The 18,916-nt window shown below is 37.8% G+C and overlaps 1 protein-coding gene across 1 annotated transcript in view; it reads right to left on the bottom strand.

Annotated features, from left to right (window-relative positions):
• Window positions 1-18,916, bottom strand: part of RYR2 (ryanodine receptor 2) — a 652,366-nt gene that overhangs the window by 135,431 nt on the left and 498,019 nt on the right. Inside the window, exons 59-63 of the mRNA XM_081824340.1 lie at window positions 16,866-16,989; window positions 16,234-16,349; window positions 12,790-12,854; window positions 10,289-10,410; window positions 4,097-4,146 (exon numbers count right to left, since the gene is read on the bottom strand). Of these exons, the coding sequence (XP_081680466.1) occupies window positions 4,097-4,146; window positions 10,289-10,410; window positions 12,790-12,854; window positions 16,234-16,349; window positions 16,866-16,989 (477 nt within the window). The remainder of the gene's footprint in view (window positions 1-4,096; window positions 4,147-10,288; window positions 10,411-12,789; window positions 12,855-16,233; window positions 16,350-16,865; window positions 16,990-18,916) is intronic.

The raw sequence follows: 18,916 nt of genomic DNA, 5'->3' as shown, positions 1-18,916 counted from the left end.
GTGGCTCAGTTGGTTAAGCGACTGCCTTCAGCTCAGGCCATGATCCCAGGGTCCTGGGATCGAGCCCCACATCGGGCTCTCTGCTCAGCCGGAAGCCTGCTTCCTCCTCTCCCACTCCCCCTGCTTGTGTTCCCTCTCATGCTGTCTCTCTCTCTCTCCCTGTCAATTAAATAAATAAATAAAATCTTTAAAAAAAAAAAAAAAAAAGAAGAAGCCCTGATTTGCATACACCTGTGGCACCATCTCTGTCCCTGTTGGAGGCTTAGTTACGGATTCTGCTTCCTCTAAAACTGACTGAAAGGCTTAAATGGGCTGTAATAGGAGGGCTTATGTATTTTCTAACTGCCTTGACATTAGTAATCAGAATTTCCACTTAGCAGAAGTGGGATAAAATGATGGGATTAAAAGCGATATTCCATTAATCAATAATGGGTCCTTGAAAATGGCCAATGGGATCCTTACTGCTTCTCAGCTTGCCTGGGTCTTATCCACGCCCTAACCAATTTTCTAAAATACTAGAGTGCACCAACTTACAATCACTGACAAGCATTCCAGAATTCAAACAGAAAGCCTATATATATATTATGAAGACACTAATTTATTATTTTTTTCCATAAAGCACTTTAGTGGATACACCAGAACTACTGTTCTCTGGGGAAAAGGGCTTGTTTCCCTTTTTAAAAAACTTACCTTTTTCAAATATAAAATGAAATGGTTTAAACACCTCAAAAAGAACATATGAAGCATAAAAACATGACTGATCTCTTTAATTCTTAGTGTGCCTCAATGTATAGAATGTATCTTAAAGTAGGTAAAAGACATACACAAAGAGAAGTCAAAACTGGGGGAATCTTCAATATATCAGGTAAGTTTCAACTACAGATAAGGTCTGGAGGTACAATGACAACCTGGTAGCCAGCTTGGAATAAACAGTCCATTACTCATCAAACCCTGACCTCACCACAAGTATTTTGTCTGTTGGTTTACATTAATGTTCCCCCTTGTGTCTCCAATCTCACCTTCCTGATATGTTGAAGGCTAATGTGTATCTTTCTACATCTTTATCTTTGCTCATTGTTCATAAGACACAAAGCCCAAGTATTTCTTTGCTAACCTCCATTTCAAACTATCTTAATTTACCCTTAGCTTAAGTCATAAAAAGTTTTTTGAACTAAGTCAGTACAGGAAAAACATTTTGATCATCAGTTTATTCATTTATTCCATCAGAATATGGAAAATGGTATCATGTAAAAGAAGGGAGAAAGAAAAAAAATAAGAGATTAATAGGATTATAAAGGGCCACTGTATATATATATCATATATATCATTAGGTCTCTCTCTTTAGGGAAATCCACAATGGCAGAACTGACACATCAAAAATAAATACCTGGCATACCACTTCCACTGAACTCTGGAAACGGGAAGATTATAGAGCCTTCATTGTACAGGTACTTTAAATAGCCAAGTCCCCTAGTCTGGTTCATTTGTAGTTTGATTTATCTAAATAAAAACTGTGCAAATAAGACTAGGAATCCCTTAGATCTGAAAGCTGGACAGTTAAAGTTTCCACAGCACTTGAGCATTCATTACCCTACATTAGATCAGCTATGTGTAACTGATCTCTAAGATCAGGAGACATTCTAACCTACTTTAAAAATGAAAAAAAAGAAACAAAAACAAGAGTTCAAAGAAGTCAAGTCCCTTATCTAAATCATTCAGCTGGTCTAGTTGCAAATACAGCACTTAAATCTAGGTTTAAATCTTGGTTTTCCGATTCGAAGCCCACTATTTTCCCGGGACATCCTATTAGTGTCTAAAGTCAGGTTATAACTGTCAAGTGTAGAGATGACATGGATAAGACTTAAAATTCCAATAACTTGACCAGTCTGTATTAGAAAATGTTTGATTAATGAAGGCCTCTTGAAGTTTGTATTACTTTACAGGCAAATGCCAAAGCAAATTTGAAACAATGAAAACAAGAGAGGCTAGAATAATATAAAGAAGACACACAAATACACTTTTGAGGCAAAGACACATAGTAGCTCTCCAGGAAATTCCTGTTAAAAATAAAAGTAATAGTATTTAAAGGCTAAGGGGTTTAAGATACAGTGCCTAAATGGGATATCAGCATCACATAGGGATGGAATGGATGTTAAAGTGGAGGTATGACAAGTTTTATTGTGCATTTATCTTCAATTACTGGACCCTTAAAAAAAAACAGGAGATTAAAGAATAGGCAAAATTAACCCACGGTAATGGAGGTCTACATATAATTTCTTTGCAGAAGATAATAAATTGGGAAATGGCACAAGGGAGGCTTCTGGGATGCTGGAAATATTCTATGTCTTGATCCATATATATACGTAAAATTTCAACAAACTATATCATTAAGCTATCTTCAAGATTTGTGTATTTTGTTCTATATGTGGAATACCTCAAAAAAAATTTTAAAGAAAATTATAGTGAAATATAACATAGAAAACCAAGAATTTACAATATGCAAGAAGTTAGAAATAGCACACAAGAAAGTATTATTACGCTCATTAGTAAGAATGCAAACACTGCACTTGAGAAAAGGGGTCCCCGTCAGAATGATATATAATAAGGGTGCCTGGGTGGCTCAGTTGGTTAAGCGACTGCCTTCGGCTCAGGTCATGATCCTGGAGTCCCGGGATCGAGTCCCGCATCGGGCTCCCTGCTCAGCGGGGAGTCTGCTTCTCCCTCTGACCCTCCCCCCTCTCATGTGCTCTCTCTCTCCTCTCATCCTCTCTCTCAAATAAATAAATAAAATCTTTTAAAAAAATTAAAAAAAATAAAAAAAAAGAATGATATATAATAAGACAAACGGAGGACACTTGAATCTACTGTTATTACGAGAAAGTTGAAGAGTGTATAATTCTGTCTCCACAATGTTCACAGAAATTTTTCTGTGTTGAAGAGAAGTCAAACAAAGGTCAGTAAACTAGAAATTATCTTGAAGATCATCTGCACATTGATTTGGGATAACTGAAACATTAATGCAAAAACTCAGGCAATTTAAATGAAATAGAACCTTCAATTACTAAATTTAAGAGCACCAAATATTGGATCTAATAAAATTAGAAACCAAACAGAGGTTTAAGGAATTATATCCAGAAACTATCATTTCTCAAAAAATAGACTGTTTTAAAGGACTTAAAAGTAATGTGTGTGTGTATGTGTGTGTGTGTGAGAGAGAGAGAGAAGATATATACACACACATACCTATTCCTCCGATCATTCATTGTGGCTTTTAAAGAAATGACATAATCCTTAGCTTTTCCTGTAAATGGAATTGAACTCGCAACATCTGTATCAGTACACTCAATATTTTATGACCGATATTACCCCAACACTGTCTCATCACCTAGAGCGCACAGGGCTGAAGTTTGCTTTTGTGGTTTATAAAAGCAGAGACAGGAAATTAAAACACAAATTCTGCCAGTTTCTCTTGGGTCCTACAGCTCCACAGCAAGGAGGACCTGTGGAAAGTGTCCACAAGCAGGTGCTCGGATGGGCGGACTTTAGTTACGTGAATACCCAGACACAAACAAAAATGGACTCAAAAAGTCCCTTTTGCCAAGTAAAGTCCTTGCCTCACTGTCTCTACTATGAAGCTCCAGTGTCTGGAATGCAGTCAACATGCAGATCTGTAGTCAAGAGCATTACAAAAAAAAAAAAAAATTAAAATAAGTGCAGTTAAAATGTTTTGATTTATGACAGCTCATTCTGCAATCTATTGGAAATAGACAAATTCGAGGGCCCGGTTCTGCTTCACCCCTCTGAAATAAAACACGGCAGAAGCTGCCACTTGCATTCATTTTTCTCTTTCATAATAAAACCTTTTGATTTTCCCAAATGTGCTTTGGACCAGCATGAAAAAGTTACAGTCTTCAATTTCACCACAGATAATGCTACTTACAAACAACCTCGAGGACCTTATCTTGGCCTATGACGACCATGCATGCAGCCATGCAAACATGCATTCATGCAACATAGCAGCACACAACACAGTGCAAAACTGGCAAAGAAAACCAAGTGATGGCCATGCTCGTATTCGTTTCAAGGGTCTCCTTACCAAATAGTGAAATCCTATGCCTGACAAGAACTCCAAGTTTGCAGAATAGGCTGAAGACAAAAGAAAAACAAAAGAGAAAGGGGGGAAAAGGGGGAGGGAAGGTAGAAAAGACAGGGAGAAATTAAAATAAAATTAAAAAAAAAGAAAAAAAGAAAAATAAACAGCTGATATATGAGCAGGAAAAAGCAACATGATGTCACGCAGAAAGAATCAATTCTCTGAGCAGAATGTGGAGTAAAGGTATTAAAGAAAGAATCTCTGAGTGCATATCTTTAACAAACATGGTTAAAAAAGCACATATTATAAGTAAAGAAACCAAAAAAAAAACTTGAAAGCAAAGCTAATTAATATAAAAGCCATCTATATGAACTCCACAAGAATATAACTACTCAAATACCACAAGGAACACACTTAAATTTTATCTGCCCAAATGTAACCACTGGAATTCTAGAATATTTGTATTGTTGTCATGGACATTATTTAAAACCAGAAGTATGGCACATTGGGCATAAAAGGTTACTTGAAGTTTCAGTATGTTTATCATTTGAACTTTCCTTTTTTCCAACCATGATCACACCCCTTACAAAGCATCCAGTGAATCTGAACACAGTGAAGGAGAGACAGAATTTGAACAACTGATAAACATTACAGATGGGCTAACTTCAAGGGATCTCAATGCTAAGGCTTGAGTTGAGCTGGTTTCTTATCTCCTCTAGGTCTCTGTGTCCTCCCTGGGGATCAGTAGTGGGAGACTGCAAGGAAGGGTGGCCTGCATTCAGCATTCAGCATGATAGCGCTGATATGCACTAACTCATACATCAGACCCCAGAACCCTGGGCAAGACTTGCTACTGACCTGGCTGGCCACCAGGCCACGGTCTAGTAAGCTCCTTAAAAGTATTTTGGGGAATACCCTTCACTCACTTCCCTGCTACACTCCCTTCTACCCACCCCTCAGGATTCAGCATGGGGCAAGTCCACTCCAACAAGCCTTTGCTAATATCCAGGGCTCCTTCTCCCCTGCCAGTCCAAGCTGGAAGGGGAACTCTTTTGCAAATCTCTACCACGATACCTCTCCTTCCGTATTCCAACTGATAGTCGTGTCACATCTACCCACACTCTCCTGAGCTCTGGGGAGAGCACAGGATCTGCATAACCCGAGCTTACCAAACCTCTAGCCTTGACGATCCATTCATACAGTGCTACCCACACCCAGCTTGACTGTTCCAATGACGGAAACAGCTATATTCTGACTGTCCCATTCTGCCTTGCAAAGCTCTCCCATGAACAGCAGTGTGCAGATGCACACTCGTCAGGATATACACTATGCCATGGGAAAAAAAAAAAATGGAGTCACACGCTCATGGCAGGATGGGAGAAAGGAGACAGGGAATCACACTGGTGATACTGACCTTCTTTACACGAAGTTTTGGCTACCATTTTTCATTTCAGTAACTATGCCAATAAGGTAAGAATGAAAATTAATTATATAGAGCATTGTACAGCTTTTCCAAGAGAACATTCATTGACAAATGTCTAAGTGAATTTGAGGTCTTGAGAAATCCCCTAGCAGTTCTAAAAGTTTTGAAAACAATGATCTGTTCAAGCAGATATTAGGATTTAAAATGAGACATCAGCCTCCTGAGCTGCATTATTATTCATCTTTGTGCTATACTGTAAGGAAAAAAAAGACAATAAACCTAAAGCAACTTTTTCCAGGTGCCCTCATCCACTGAGCCTTATGCATGCTAACTCAACAAAGGTCTGTCCCCATCTGAAGAGAGTGATGACTTCTTAGAATTGTACACATTTTGGATCTCTACATGTATACCAACCTATTTTAAGTGATCTCTTTTACTGCTTACTGAGACTCTCTAGGATCAGCATGAAACATTTGGAGATAATGTTGAATTTAGGACACTAGGATCATGTTTTAACCCAATTCATCCAGACCTAGGACATTTTGCTGTGATGGAAAACAGAACTGCTCTGTATCCCATTCTGTTGGATATTGAATGTCTGAGAGTTTGTCTGAGAAAAATGACTTCTTATTGTAGCAACTGCTTCTTAACTTTAGTTGTTCCTAATCAGTGGCCAGTGTGCTACCAGAGAGAAATAAAGATATGTAGAAAACCAAGTCCACCCAAAGGACAAATTATATTTTTTTCCTCTCCTGTGCCATCCACTTTCAGAGTGTAGTTTCTATACTGACTCTAAGGTTTCATTACTGTAAGCTTTAGCCTATAGTTTTCTCCAAAAATATTTTCCATAACGTTGTTATCCCCTTTCTGTATACCCCATCATTACTAACATTCTTAAGAATTTATAATGCATCTACACTTCCTTAGCTTCGATGCCTTGCTTTGTCATTTTGCTTTTCACTTCACTGCTCTACTGAAAGCAATACCTGCCAGTCAGCAAATCTAATAACACCTTTTCAACCTCCATCCTGAAGAGCTCTCTGCGGTATGTGGCATCATCGACTATTTCAATCTGGGAAAGTCGGAATTCTGTTTTACAGCAATGCATTTCCCCTTTTTCTCTAATTAGTCATTCTCAGTGTTCTTCAAGAACCCATTTCTGAAAACCCTTCAGATGGAATAATTCGCCAGGTTTTGGTATTCAGAACTTTTTGCTTCTCTCTCCACTCCCCCTTCATCTGATTTCAGAACTTGGAGCATCACAGGGGGACAATCTCTGAATATGTCATTTCTTGTTTGGTCTCTCCACCAATACCAAACACTCATTTCCAACCTTTGGCTGGACATCTCCAGCCGAATGACCTGCTACTACTTACTTATATACTTCAGTGATTCCCTAACCAAATTTAACATCTTCTTCTCAAAACCAGTTCTTCTGTCATTACTTTTTGCTGTCACCACCAATATTGTTCCAACCACTCAGCATCAAAACTCCAGCGCCATGTTGACCTCCTTCTTCCTACCTTCCATAGGACTCATTGCCCTGTCCTGTGATTTTCTCTCACCCATGCTTCCCATATCCAGCCCCACTCCGCATGTGTATCTTCTCTATATTCCCAGACCTTTATGTACATTTTCATTACTCATCACAACTTATTAAGTGGTTAGCTCTACATGTAAGCAGGTACTCAGCTGCACTTTGAAGTGCACTGGAGTTAGGAACCGCATTGTTTTATGTGCTTGTTCATCCTCAAACCCAGGACAGCACCTTGCACATGGCAGGCATTCAGAAATACGCACTGAATGAATCAGTGGGTAGAACCACCTATTTGAGGAAGCAGTTCTATCTCGACAGCCTGGACTGCTGTCATGGCCTCCTAGCAAGCTGACTCGTCTCCATCCTGCTTTTGCTGCCAGACTGCCCTATATCTCAGTGGCTTCCTAGGGCTAATGAATTAAGTAAAAAAGACTAAGTGTAAACATTAAAAAGAAAAAAGGAAGAAGATGCCTTATTCTGGCAGTTAATGTCAATTACAGTATTCCATAAGGAATCTACATAACCCACATTGCCCCTAAATTACTATGTTCTACACTCTCTATGCTATTATCTACATGTAGAAAATAGTCCCCCTTCTGAATCTATGACCTACATGTTCTTTAAGATCAATTGTGAATTATCATGGCTTTCCCTTATCTCTAGCCTGCCCATACCCATCCAGTGTGGCCTCACTTTACTTGGAATCCCACAGCACTGCATGCCTTTCTGCTAGAATTATATTCCTATTCACATACCCAGCTATTGCCGGGTACACTCCCAGAGTACAGAGGCCATACCTCACCCTTTTCCACACACATGATCATGTAGTAAATGCTCAATACGTGATGTCTAGTGCCAGAAGTATCTAAACATCCAATGGAAACAACCTGTTCTTAAATGTGCAAGTTAACTGAGACCCACAGAACTATTGCTACACACAACTGTTAAATACAAATTAAAATGATCACTTCAGTGTTCAACCTGTGTATGAAGGCATGACTGCTTATCCATAGTAGCAGGGCCAGTACTTTTTATTGTGTTTTATCCTTTTTTTTTTTTTTACCTATTTTATTCACTGAAGTAATATTTAACTGAAGTGGTAAGAAATCACACATTTATAAATCTCAGTGATACCATTTTAACATATCAAACAAAAATTTTAGTCGGTTTTTGTTAGTTTGATGGTGATTTGGGTTGTTTTAAAACACATCTCTATGATTACAAAAGTTTTTTCACTTTAAAAACTTTAAAAATATACAAAAGTAGTAAGAAAAAATATCTACTATACTACCCCCAATGAAAACAATTATTAAAATCAAGTTTCTTCCCTACTAGTATTTTTCTACATATACAAATATAGGTTTCTAAAAAATCTGGATGCATACTCTTTAAATATATATTTTACTTTTTAAATAATCATTGTCCTAGTTTATTACATATTTGCATGCATAATTTTAGTGACTGGACAGCATTTTGCATGTGCCATAATTTATTATTACCTTAATTCATTTTTTCATTCCCAAATTTTTCTGAGGTTAAATCCTATCTATGTTTGGTGCACAGGTGCTGTGATGAAATTAAGCTACTCCTATTAGTGTGTGTCTCAGTCCTGTACGTTGTTATTTTAGGTGGATTTCTCTTTTGGAAATGGTAAAGGGAAAAGTAAAATTTGCCAACCCTCTTTCCAGGAGGTGAAGAAAAATTGAAGATGACATTATGGAAAACATTCTGGTGCAATGTTAATAAAAAGGGGGTACCTCAGGCCCCCAAACCACATTAACTGAGGCTGGCACAGAATAGCAATGCTCTTCTGATTTATTCTATGAGGGAGAGTCGGCAAAGGAAAATTAGTTACTTCTGAGGTCAGGGAACAGTTCTAAGAATGAAACGTAATAAAGATAAAACATGATACAGGCGAGGGGAAAGAACAGAGTTTGCATACTTGTATTTTTTCCTACATTCTCTGACTGCATTGTCTCTTAGTTTACGTAATTGAGTGACAGCTACATCAACAACAACTCTGGGAACAAAGCTGCTGTTATAAAAGGCAGGGGTGGGGGGGAGTGTGAGGAGACTTTGCAGTTAGGGCTGCAGGGTGTTTAAATGTAACTTGATGCCCTGGCATTTTCTAGCTGCTGAGACACTCCCAGTCCCCTGGGGATGGTGAGCCTGTGAAATGCAGAGGGATGGGCCTCTCTCTCCTGGGGAAAGAGGAAAGAAGACCACGCCAAAGGGAGAAGGGGAAGGGGATTCACATCTTGGAAAGTAGCCCCTCACTCCTCTTTTTTGGGTAACAAAGTTGGTGGAAACAAAGTATGCCATTGGATGGATTCTCTGTTTCCTTAACTATAATCGGTTTTACCAACTTCACAGGAAGATCATTATTTAAAGAAGTTTGGGGCCATTTTTAACCCTGTGGCAATCTTACATCACATGACATCACAGATTATTAAAGTCAAGTCCAAGGAAATCTTGTATTCTGCTTTGTGTAGGTTACTCACTTTTATATAAATTTTTTTTTCCAAACACAACCTAAAAGCTTGGTGTCAATTCCAGTGCGATTTGGTAATACAGAAATAGATTTGCTGAGTAATCGAATCTCACGAGTACTAAATTTTGGCAGAATTCTGAAAAATCAGACTTGAAATAGCCAGCAGAATGACAAATCAATCTACGAGGAATACTTAGGTTCAAACAGAAATGAGAAAGCGTGGCTGAGATGCCAGCTTGAGTAGTGTGAGGGGAAATCTTCAGAAAGTACATATTTTTAGGTCATTTTCTTCCACGATTGGTCATTATTTTCAAACAAACATCGGAAAAGATAATTTCTGTAAATGGGATTTTACACTCCAGAAAAATGCCTGATTTTTCAAATTTTGGCAAAAATAATAGATCCGGATAAATTTTAAAGAAGTAATGTGAAAAGCACCATTTATCACAAATACTAATCCAGTGATGCCTCTACTTGTGGATTCTGTACTGGTTGCCTTATTCCTTCTATTCAGCATTTTATTTAGCAGCAAAATAGAAGAAAACTCAACATTTAGAACACATGTATTAACTTGCAGAGAGCATCCTCCTCACAGTATTTGATTCCAAAGGGCCAGGGGTCGGGAAGCTGGGGGGGAGGGGGAAGGCCACTCTGCATGCTCCCATTTCAAGGTCCCCAGCAGCTCTTTCTCCAATGCAAATACACTTCACTCCACAACAGTCTTTATTTTATGTAGCTGTTTACCTAGTCACCATTTCCTTCTCCTTATTTGATGCATGTCCTCCAGAACAGAGAGGTCTGCTTGCTGCAGATAAGAAGTATAAACGATGGTTTTTGAAATACTGATCAATTAAAGGGAGAACAACCTGAAAGAAAGGAAAAGAGAACAGATCTACACAGTGGGCTGAGGCCCTGGAGCAGCCAGAGTTCTATCCACACCCAGCAGGTCCCCCAATATCCATAGCCATGCTAGTCGGCAGGATTTTAGAGCACACCTCTCTTAAATCTCACCCTATCTCCGGTCCCCGTGCGTGCGTGCATATGCACGTGTGCATACATGAGACAGAACGTGATTATGGGGAACACACCAAATTTTCAACAGTTTGGAATTACTTTCAATATCTTTTCAAAATGAAATATTCTTAGTATTTTCATCTAATGTAGTTCAGTGCCCGATCGGTTCAAAAATAATCAACAACTACCATTTATGGAGTCTCTACTAAGTGTGAGGATTGCAACTGACATACTGTCATTTCATTTTCCCTAGCAACTTCTCTGTACGGCAAGTGTCATCACCCCTGTTTTATAGGTATTCAACTGAGGTGCAGAAAGTAACTTACTCAAAGTCACGTTGCCCACTTACCTACCTCCACGGTGTTCTTACCTGGCCTCTCTCCAGGCCCACTCGCCATTCCTGGATTCTAATGCTGCTGGTCTTTGGCAAATTCCCCCTCTTCACCCTGTATGCTCACACCACAGGGCTTTGCATATGCCATTCCCTATGCCTGAAATGCTCTTCCCACACCCCATAATCCATTCACTCCACTCCTGCAGACCTCAGCCCAGTGACACTCCCTCAGATAATCCTTCACTGACCTCCTCAACTAGATAAAACCTCCATATTCTCTGTTCTTATAGCATCATTTGCAAAAAACAAAAACAAAACAAAAAACTTTGATTTTGAATTAGTCTCTCTCCATAAGAGTCTTTAAGGTATATACAATAGACATTTCTGGGTTGTTCCCATTATTGCCCTCTCCTAGCCTCTATGACCACTCTTTGCTCTGTTTTGTTTACTACTGGATCACCAGCACGTAGGACTTTGTGGGACCTAGTAGATCAATATTGGTTAAAAAATAAATGAAAAAAGTAATAACAACTGGCATTACTGGTATTTAGACTCAAGTCTAACTACATTTTTTTCCTACAACGTGGTGTAGCATATTTATATAATAGCAAAATATACATGTTTTGTAATCTTCCTAGAACGTTGTGACATTGCTTGAACTTAGTGACTGGCACATAATAGCTACTCAATAAATATGTGAATGAATGAATCATAGAAGAAATTAAACCACATGAAGCATCTGCAAACAAAATCACTAGGGGTGCTGAGTACATAGTCAGGGCGAAACAAGAATGTATTTTAAATGTATGATTAGAGACCATGAATACAGCATTTGTAATAATTGGCTATTAGGGGGATTACAATCCAGTAGAATAGAATAACCAGCAATATGTAGCTCAAGACAAACTTGAGATGGTTGATACAGATTTTGAGCACTATATTGAGTGATAAGAAAAGACAAGGGAAATCTCCCTTACAGAAAGGGCACAGTGCTGAAAACATGTAACAGAAGCCAAATATTCATCAATTGAAATAACGTGCCATTTTGCAAATGATCTACAGTAACCACCAAATGCAAGTACTTTGAAAGTAAATTGACAGAAAACATTAAGTCTTCCAGTTAACTGCAGCATACCATAAACAGGAAAACTTCCCAAGGGCATTCTGTGTTCCATGAGAGTAATCCCTGGGATGTAGTCTAACAGCTGACAGAGACTAGGCACATAGTATATGCTGTGTAAGTGAATGAACCCAATGTGGAGAATCTGCAACACTCTGTCTCCTCCCCTTATTAGCTGAAAGAAAGCCATGAATGTGCCAGGCAAAAAGCAGATTATTGATAAATTCTTATTAAATGGAATGAATAATAGAAATGGATATAGTTGATATATAAACAGTTTGTCCTCTCTGATCCTCAGCTTCCTCATCTGTAAAATGAGGAGGACAGAGGTCCCACAATAAAGATTATACAGTAAAGCTTCTTATAATGTAAAACTTTTAAATTTTATAATTTTAAATGAAAAATGCTTTTCCTCTTTATAAAAGAAATGCTCATAATTTTTAAAATCATAACCACCGTCGCATATTAAGAAGTAGATATTTTTCTTCTATGTCATTTGATAAAAGCCCCAAAAAGGGGAGCTTTGAATTAGGCTCCATATAGATGGAAGTGATTTGAGGATTATGGCAGGAAGAACAGTGAGTTAAAGTATGACCAAGTATCCCGGCAACAAATTTATCCCACATGATTCAAGCAGTTATTTCTGTGCCAGAGAATATTTACTTGCAGAATTCACATTTGTAGACCAGTACACCCTGGAAAGAGGCAAAGACCTATAGAGTACATTTGGTAAACAAACATACTGAAGCAAAAACAAAATGGGACTGTATACTGTACTTTAGCAAAGAACTTGATTTCCTGTTCGTAAGGGAAATGTTCTCCTTTGCTTCTGCTGCCACCATCTGTAGATAGGAAGAGTTGTTTAGGAACATATCTGACTTCAAACATTACAAGATATTCACCCAAAATGCAACAATTAGAACACACTGCTCTATGTGTTATCCCAGTAAACTGAACACAGAAAGGCATCCAAAATATCAAGGCTAACTTCATTCAGCAGGATAATAATTTTTAAAAAGGATTTAAAAAAATACCCAAATCAAAATCAAAAATTTATTGAGGATAGCCCATACATGGGGTTAAGAGCACACACACATGGTGTAGCTTTATGATCTTCTTGACATGTAGGGGACAAATGGAATAGAATAAAGTAAAAATCCCACATGTTCTTTCAGTAAGAAAGAAGCTCACTGGAGTGAGCACAGCCAATATAAACTAAGGAAACAAAATTGGTGACATTTTAACCCTGGCCTCTAATAAAGATAGTTACTTTTTGCTATGACTGAGAGTTACAATATTACTATACCAACTAAAAAGCTGCAGGAAGCCAGCTTGGATGGGAAGGAGGATCACCAGCATAATATTAGATTGGAAAATTAACATGCTGCTCAGGAATAAGGAAGTTCACTTATGTCACAAGATAATTTCCATAAGCAAAGCAAAGACACCCAAGTTTTCCCCAGGGTTTAGAAAATGATTTTGAGGTTAAGAACTGATTGACCTCATGCATTTAGCTTGGAAGTGGCCTTCTGCACCTCCTTCATGCATACAGAAGCGGCTTCCCGCATATAGAAGAGGTAACAGCAACTATAATAACCAAGATAATATGCAGAACACACTAGAGAGCAAAAAAATTCAGAATTGGATATAAAGTTTTGGTAAAATTTATAAGCAGAGCTTCCCTATTTTGTTAAGAATCAAACTGACTTGTGCTTGAACAAGTTCTTTTGTAAATAGAAATAAAAGCAATTTGAGATATATTTCATTAAATCTGAGACATGAGTTTGGGAGAATTTTTAGGAAATTTAGGTAATATTTTGTAATATCAAATACCAAACAATGCTCTTCCCATGAATAAGTAAAAGAAAATTATGCCTTTTTTATACTCACAGATTTCATTTTTTGTATTGCTTTTATATCCAATCTCTCTCAAGAATATTACGTAAAATGGCTGAATCCATTTAAGGGACTTTCTCATATAAACTATGTCAAGACAGAGTTTTGTACATAGCTAAATATGCTAACATTTCAAGGAATTAAATAGGAAATATCTTTCCTTTTTACACCATTATACATTTTAACGAAAATGCTTATGTGCAAAATCCTGATGGAGAGAATATGATCTAGATGTTAATACAAAAATCAGAAAAAGGCATATGCGTATTCTTACTATGGCCATTAGCCTCAGATGTGTTGCAAAGGCAGAAAATTTAAAGATAAAAGAAGGCATGATAGAAGTTTCCCTTGCAGGGACAAAAATGAAAATCAAAATAAATGTAAACAATCCCAACTCTGCTCCTCTAACAGAGTTCTTGGTCACAGCCATCTGAAAAAGGAACACGTGAAAAAAAACTTAATTTCTTGGGCTCTACACTGACCTAGCCTCACTTTCTCCCCAGCATTGGGTTTAGAAGACCCTCTACCCTGTGGAAAGAAAGAAATACGCTAAGCAGGTGAATTCGCAGCCAGGTTCTCACCACTCCCTCTGCACAAACACTGGTTTATTCAGAAACTTGAATACAATGTGGATAAAACCCAAACACATTCGTCCGTCAAATTTCTGTTTCTGTTATCCATGCAGGGTTAAAAAAAAAAAGTGTTTTTCTCAATACTCTGATTTTGCTTTCCTTCTCTCTTGACATAAAGAAGACCAAATTTGAGTTGCTACTCATATCAGATACTTTTAAATATGCTTGAGAAATTTCAATATTTAGCTATATGCACAAAGGCTTCAAAAATTCACCATGGCCTCATTTTTTTTAATCAAATTTCATTAATTGAGACTAATTTGCTACTTTTCAGGGTAACTCATAAATCATATTTTTTTAAAAAAATCATTGTATGAGCTACAGAAAGATTACGTATTATAAATTAGTTTGCACAGTTGGCTTTTGTGAAAAAGATAGTTAAGAAGAAAGCCAAAGGACAGCACTTGGCTACAGATAAAGAGCAGGTTGAGAGAGAAGGAGGCTCTTTAAGAGAACAATACTGAACTGGAAAATCTTTCATCACATTTAGGATACAGGAGACCAGGAACAAGAAAATACCAAAGCTCGAATTTCTATGAACTTTAATCTGACATGCCAAAAACTAAGTCCTAAATCCTAAGAAAACAGTAGCAAAAAGAGCCCTTGGTCAGGATGGGTTTGTGGAGGATATATTTATTGCTAAGGGATCTAGGACTATGGGCCCTGAGAACGAGGATTAAAAAACAAAAATTAAAACAGAAAAAAAAAAGCATGAAAAAGAAAATAAAAAGATAATTACCAGAACACACTTGTTTTTCCAAAGGGGCCATCTTAATCCTTAATCCTTCTATCTTAATACCAACCAGGGGCTGGAAAGTGATCTGACATGAAGCTCAGTACTTAAGAACTCACATTTTAAGTCAATAGTGCTGAGGACAATCATGAAATAAGATATGAGAAGAGGCTGTCTTGAAAATCTGTTCTGAATCTAAGATTTAAAACAAGGAATTCTTGAGGCGCCTGGGTGGCTCAGTCAGTTAAGCATCTGCCTTTGACTCAGGTCATGATCCCAGAGTCCTGGGATTGAGTCCCACATCGGGCTCCCTGCTCAGCTGGGAGTCTGCTTCTCCCTCTCCCTCTGCCCCTCTTCCTGCTCATGTTCCCTCTCTCTCTCTCAAATAAATAAATAAAATCTTTAAAAAGATAAAAAAATAAAACAAGGAATTCTCTTCATACTTCCGTAGCATGGGGTCACATGGGGAGGAGGTCTTCCGTTTTACTTTAACAGGATAACAAAGTGTCCTCATCGCAGATACTCTAGCATAAATGTGTATCCCTACAAAGGCTAAACTCAAGGCCTTCACACTGCCTAGAAAGTTTGGGGATCCACAGTTCAGTTTTTATCAAGAGCAGGGCCATTAATTTCATAAGGAAAGATTTAACTGTATCTTAAATTCTGATGTCCATATGTGTCTTTCAAAAATAAAAAAATCAATGACAATAAACATTATAAGGAGAAAAGAATGGTATGTTTGATTTTTTTTTTTAAGGTTTCTAAATTTACCCATCCCTAAGAATGTGTTTGCCTACTGACTGTTAGATTCTATTTAGTAATAGGATGGGTAGACGGTGTTTATACTGCCAGGGAACAGACCAAAAACAGCCTGGCAGTCTGTGCTGTTCTAGACCCTGATGTTGTCAACATGAAGAATTACAAACACTGGACTGTTAGTAATAGGACGATGGTACCTACCAAACTCCAGGATATACTGATGGGCTTCATCCACATAGCGAATGAGTTGCTGAAGGAAGCTATAGGCAAATCGTTTCTCAATGGACGGTGTGTCCAACTCCAGGTCCTTGAATCCCCTAGGGCAGCAAAAATGAAATTTGGAAATCAGTTCCTACAAAGACTTTTGGAAGGTACAATTTTGCTTAAAAAGTATATATGGTATATATAAAAATGGAAGATGATCTAATATCCTTGGAGCTAAAGGCAAAAGTGAGATTTAATTTATAAGGAATATTTTGTATCTGATATAAAACTCTAGAAAGTAACAATTATTATGCAAAAAAAGTCACCTTTAGAGAAACAGAGGGTCATTTTCACCAGAAATTTGTGCCTAAAAGATGGATGAGATTTAACCTAAGGAGTGAAAGGAACCAATCAGGTGACAAACAGCCAAGGGCGTTAATGTTTCTGATGTGTGTATTTTGAAGATACTAAATAGTAGGTCTAAGGTTTAAATGGATCACTGAATCATTTTCAGCATTAAATCTGTCAGGGATTTAATCAGTCTTAATTGATTAATTTAATCAGTTAATTAGTTGACTAATTTAATCAGTCTTCATAACAAGAACGTGTAATGGTAGGTGTGCTTTTACCTGGATACAGCATAGCCATTGATCTGCAAGAATTTGAGGATGTCCTGTGCTTTTTCCCTATCCTTGGCTTTCTCTTTGGCTGTCAGCGTATCATAGGGCACCAGCAGGGGATGGTTTCCACCTCCTGAGAGCATGCCGAGACAAGAATACAGCACTGCAATTAGAAAATAATCCGAAATGTGATAGAGTGGCATGTGTAACAGGACCACATTACAGAACTTCTAGTATCTTTCTATTATACACGGAGTATATACAAGTCATATAAGGCTCTTGACTCTCCAGTGCCTTTAATGTTCTAATTAATTTAGGAAACCCATTCAAAGAAAGACTGTGCATATGCCTTCTAAGAGGCAATTAAAATACGGACACGCAGGTATTTGTGATATCAAGTTCTGATGACATCTGCAAGCACATGAGAAGGGAGGAGAAGCCGCATTCCCCCTCCATCCAAACGAATTCTGGATGTGGAGTGTGTAAATACACCCCAAAACATGCACAGCTTGAGCCAGTGAAGTTATAAGGCACGTTTCAAGGGATAGGCTTCATTTTCCACCCCCGAGAGAGAGAGGAAAAAAATGTCTTAAATATGGAATTTTTAGTATGCTTCCCAGATCAAACAGTACTTTAGAGTCACAAAACCTATACTTAGGCTGCTAAGTCAAAAGCAAATCTCTCTTAAATATCTAATAAGAGTAGCATACATACTTGACTGATTAAAAATTTTGGCAAGCATCTAGGTTTCCAGTTTACCTATTTCAGCGAAAAATACGAAAGAGTATCCTTTTAGATTTAGAAAATATTGAACTTTTTAAAAAACGAATACTGAAAAATGTCTTTATAAAATTACAGATTTTGTAAAAATTTCTGTAAAATTTATAAAAGTTTCAGAACATGCACTGGTAATTCCAGATGTAAAGATCTGATGAGCGGTGTGCCCCAGATGTAAAGTTTATAAAACACGTACGGGAATATATTTTCAACAGGATGCTGAAATTCCTGGAAACCAAGCTGCTAATGGGAATTCCAGAAAAAATACTTAAAAATAAATATTTGATTTGAATTGTGGGGACAACGTAGAGCCTATTAGATCAGTGTCCAGTATGATGTCGCCGGGAGCCACTAAAACAATCACAAATAATGAATTTGCCCGACATGTGAAATAAGCAATCAAAAAGGCAAAGGAGATAATGCCACATTTTCCTGGAGTTTGCTTGGACTGAGAGTTCCATCTACAGAAATGCAATCGCGCACTGAGCTTTCTCACCATTAGGTGACACTATACTGTCATAAATGCAAAGGACAGCCTGCCGCTACCAAGCCAAGGAACACTAAACACATGAAGGATCCATCAGTTATTTTATAGTCTGGTATTAACAGTATCGAGTATAATGCAATTGTTAGAAGACAATAGAAACCAGCATTCTGTGAACAGCAAGAAGGATATAGAATATATTATTAAGCACACTGAGAACAGATTTGACTTCTACCATAATCAAAGATGTAACAGGATGTTTTATGAAAAAAAGAGTTGTAAATCAAACATCTAATTTAATCATCCTGCAATCATCTCCTATTTTGAACTCCACTATTGCATTTAGTCCTTTATTCCTAGAAAATTATATTATATTATAATATATAATATTAATTATATTAATTTGGCAACCACAGTGATTTGGGAGTCAGATGCCAATACCAGATAATCAAGGAGGGAGAGAAAGAGAGGGTGGGAGAGAAAATAAAAAGCCCAGGATGGGGTGGAAACTAAAGTGTGCAGCTCCTGAACGGATTCTTTTAGATGTCTAGGTGTGTGATTGTGAATTGTAAATGACTTTGTAAACGACTTTCTGTTTCTAGCTGTCTCCTTGTTCCTGACTTCCTGTACTTCTCTCCTGCTGTTCCTTCCTCCATCCCTCCCTTCCTCCCTTTCACACACACACACACACACACACACACACACCACAGGCACCAAGACATAGGGACCATGACTGGCACCTGAGGACACAGGTTGGTGTCAAAGTCCCCAGGGGAGAGAACAAATTTGAGAAAAGACA

The sequence above is a fragment of the Leptonychotes weddellii genome, chromosome 6 (genome assembly GCF_054177405.1).
Source record: "Leptonychotes weddellii isolate Sample4059 chromosome 6, ASM5417740v2, whole genome shotgun sequence".
NCBI lineage: Eukaryota > Metazoa > Chordata > Mammalia > Carnivora > Phocidae > Leptonychotes > Leptonychotes weddellii.
Note: the sequence above shows the minus strand (reverse complement) of the source record. Positions and strands in the feature narration are given on the sequence as shown.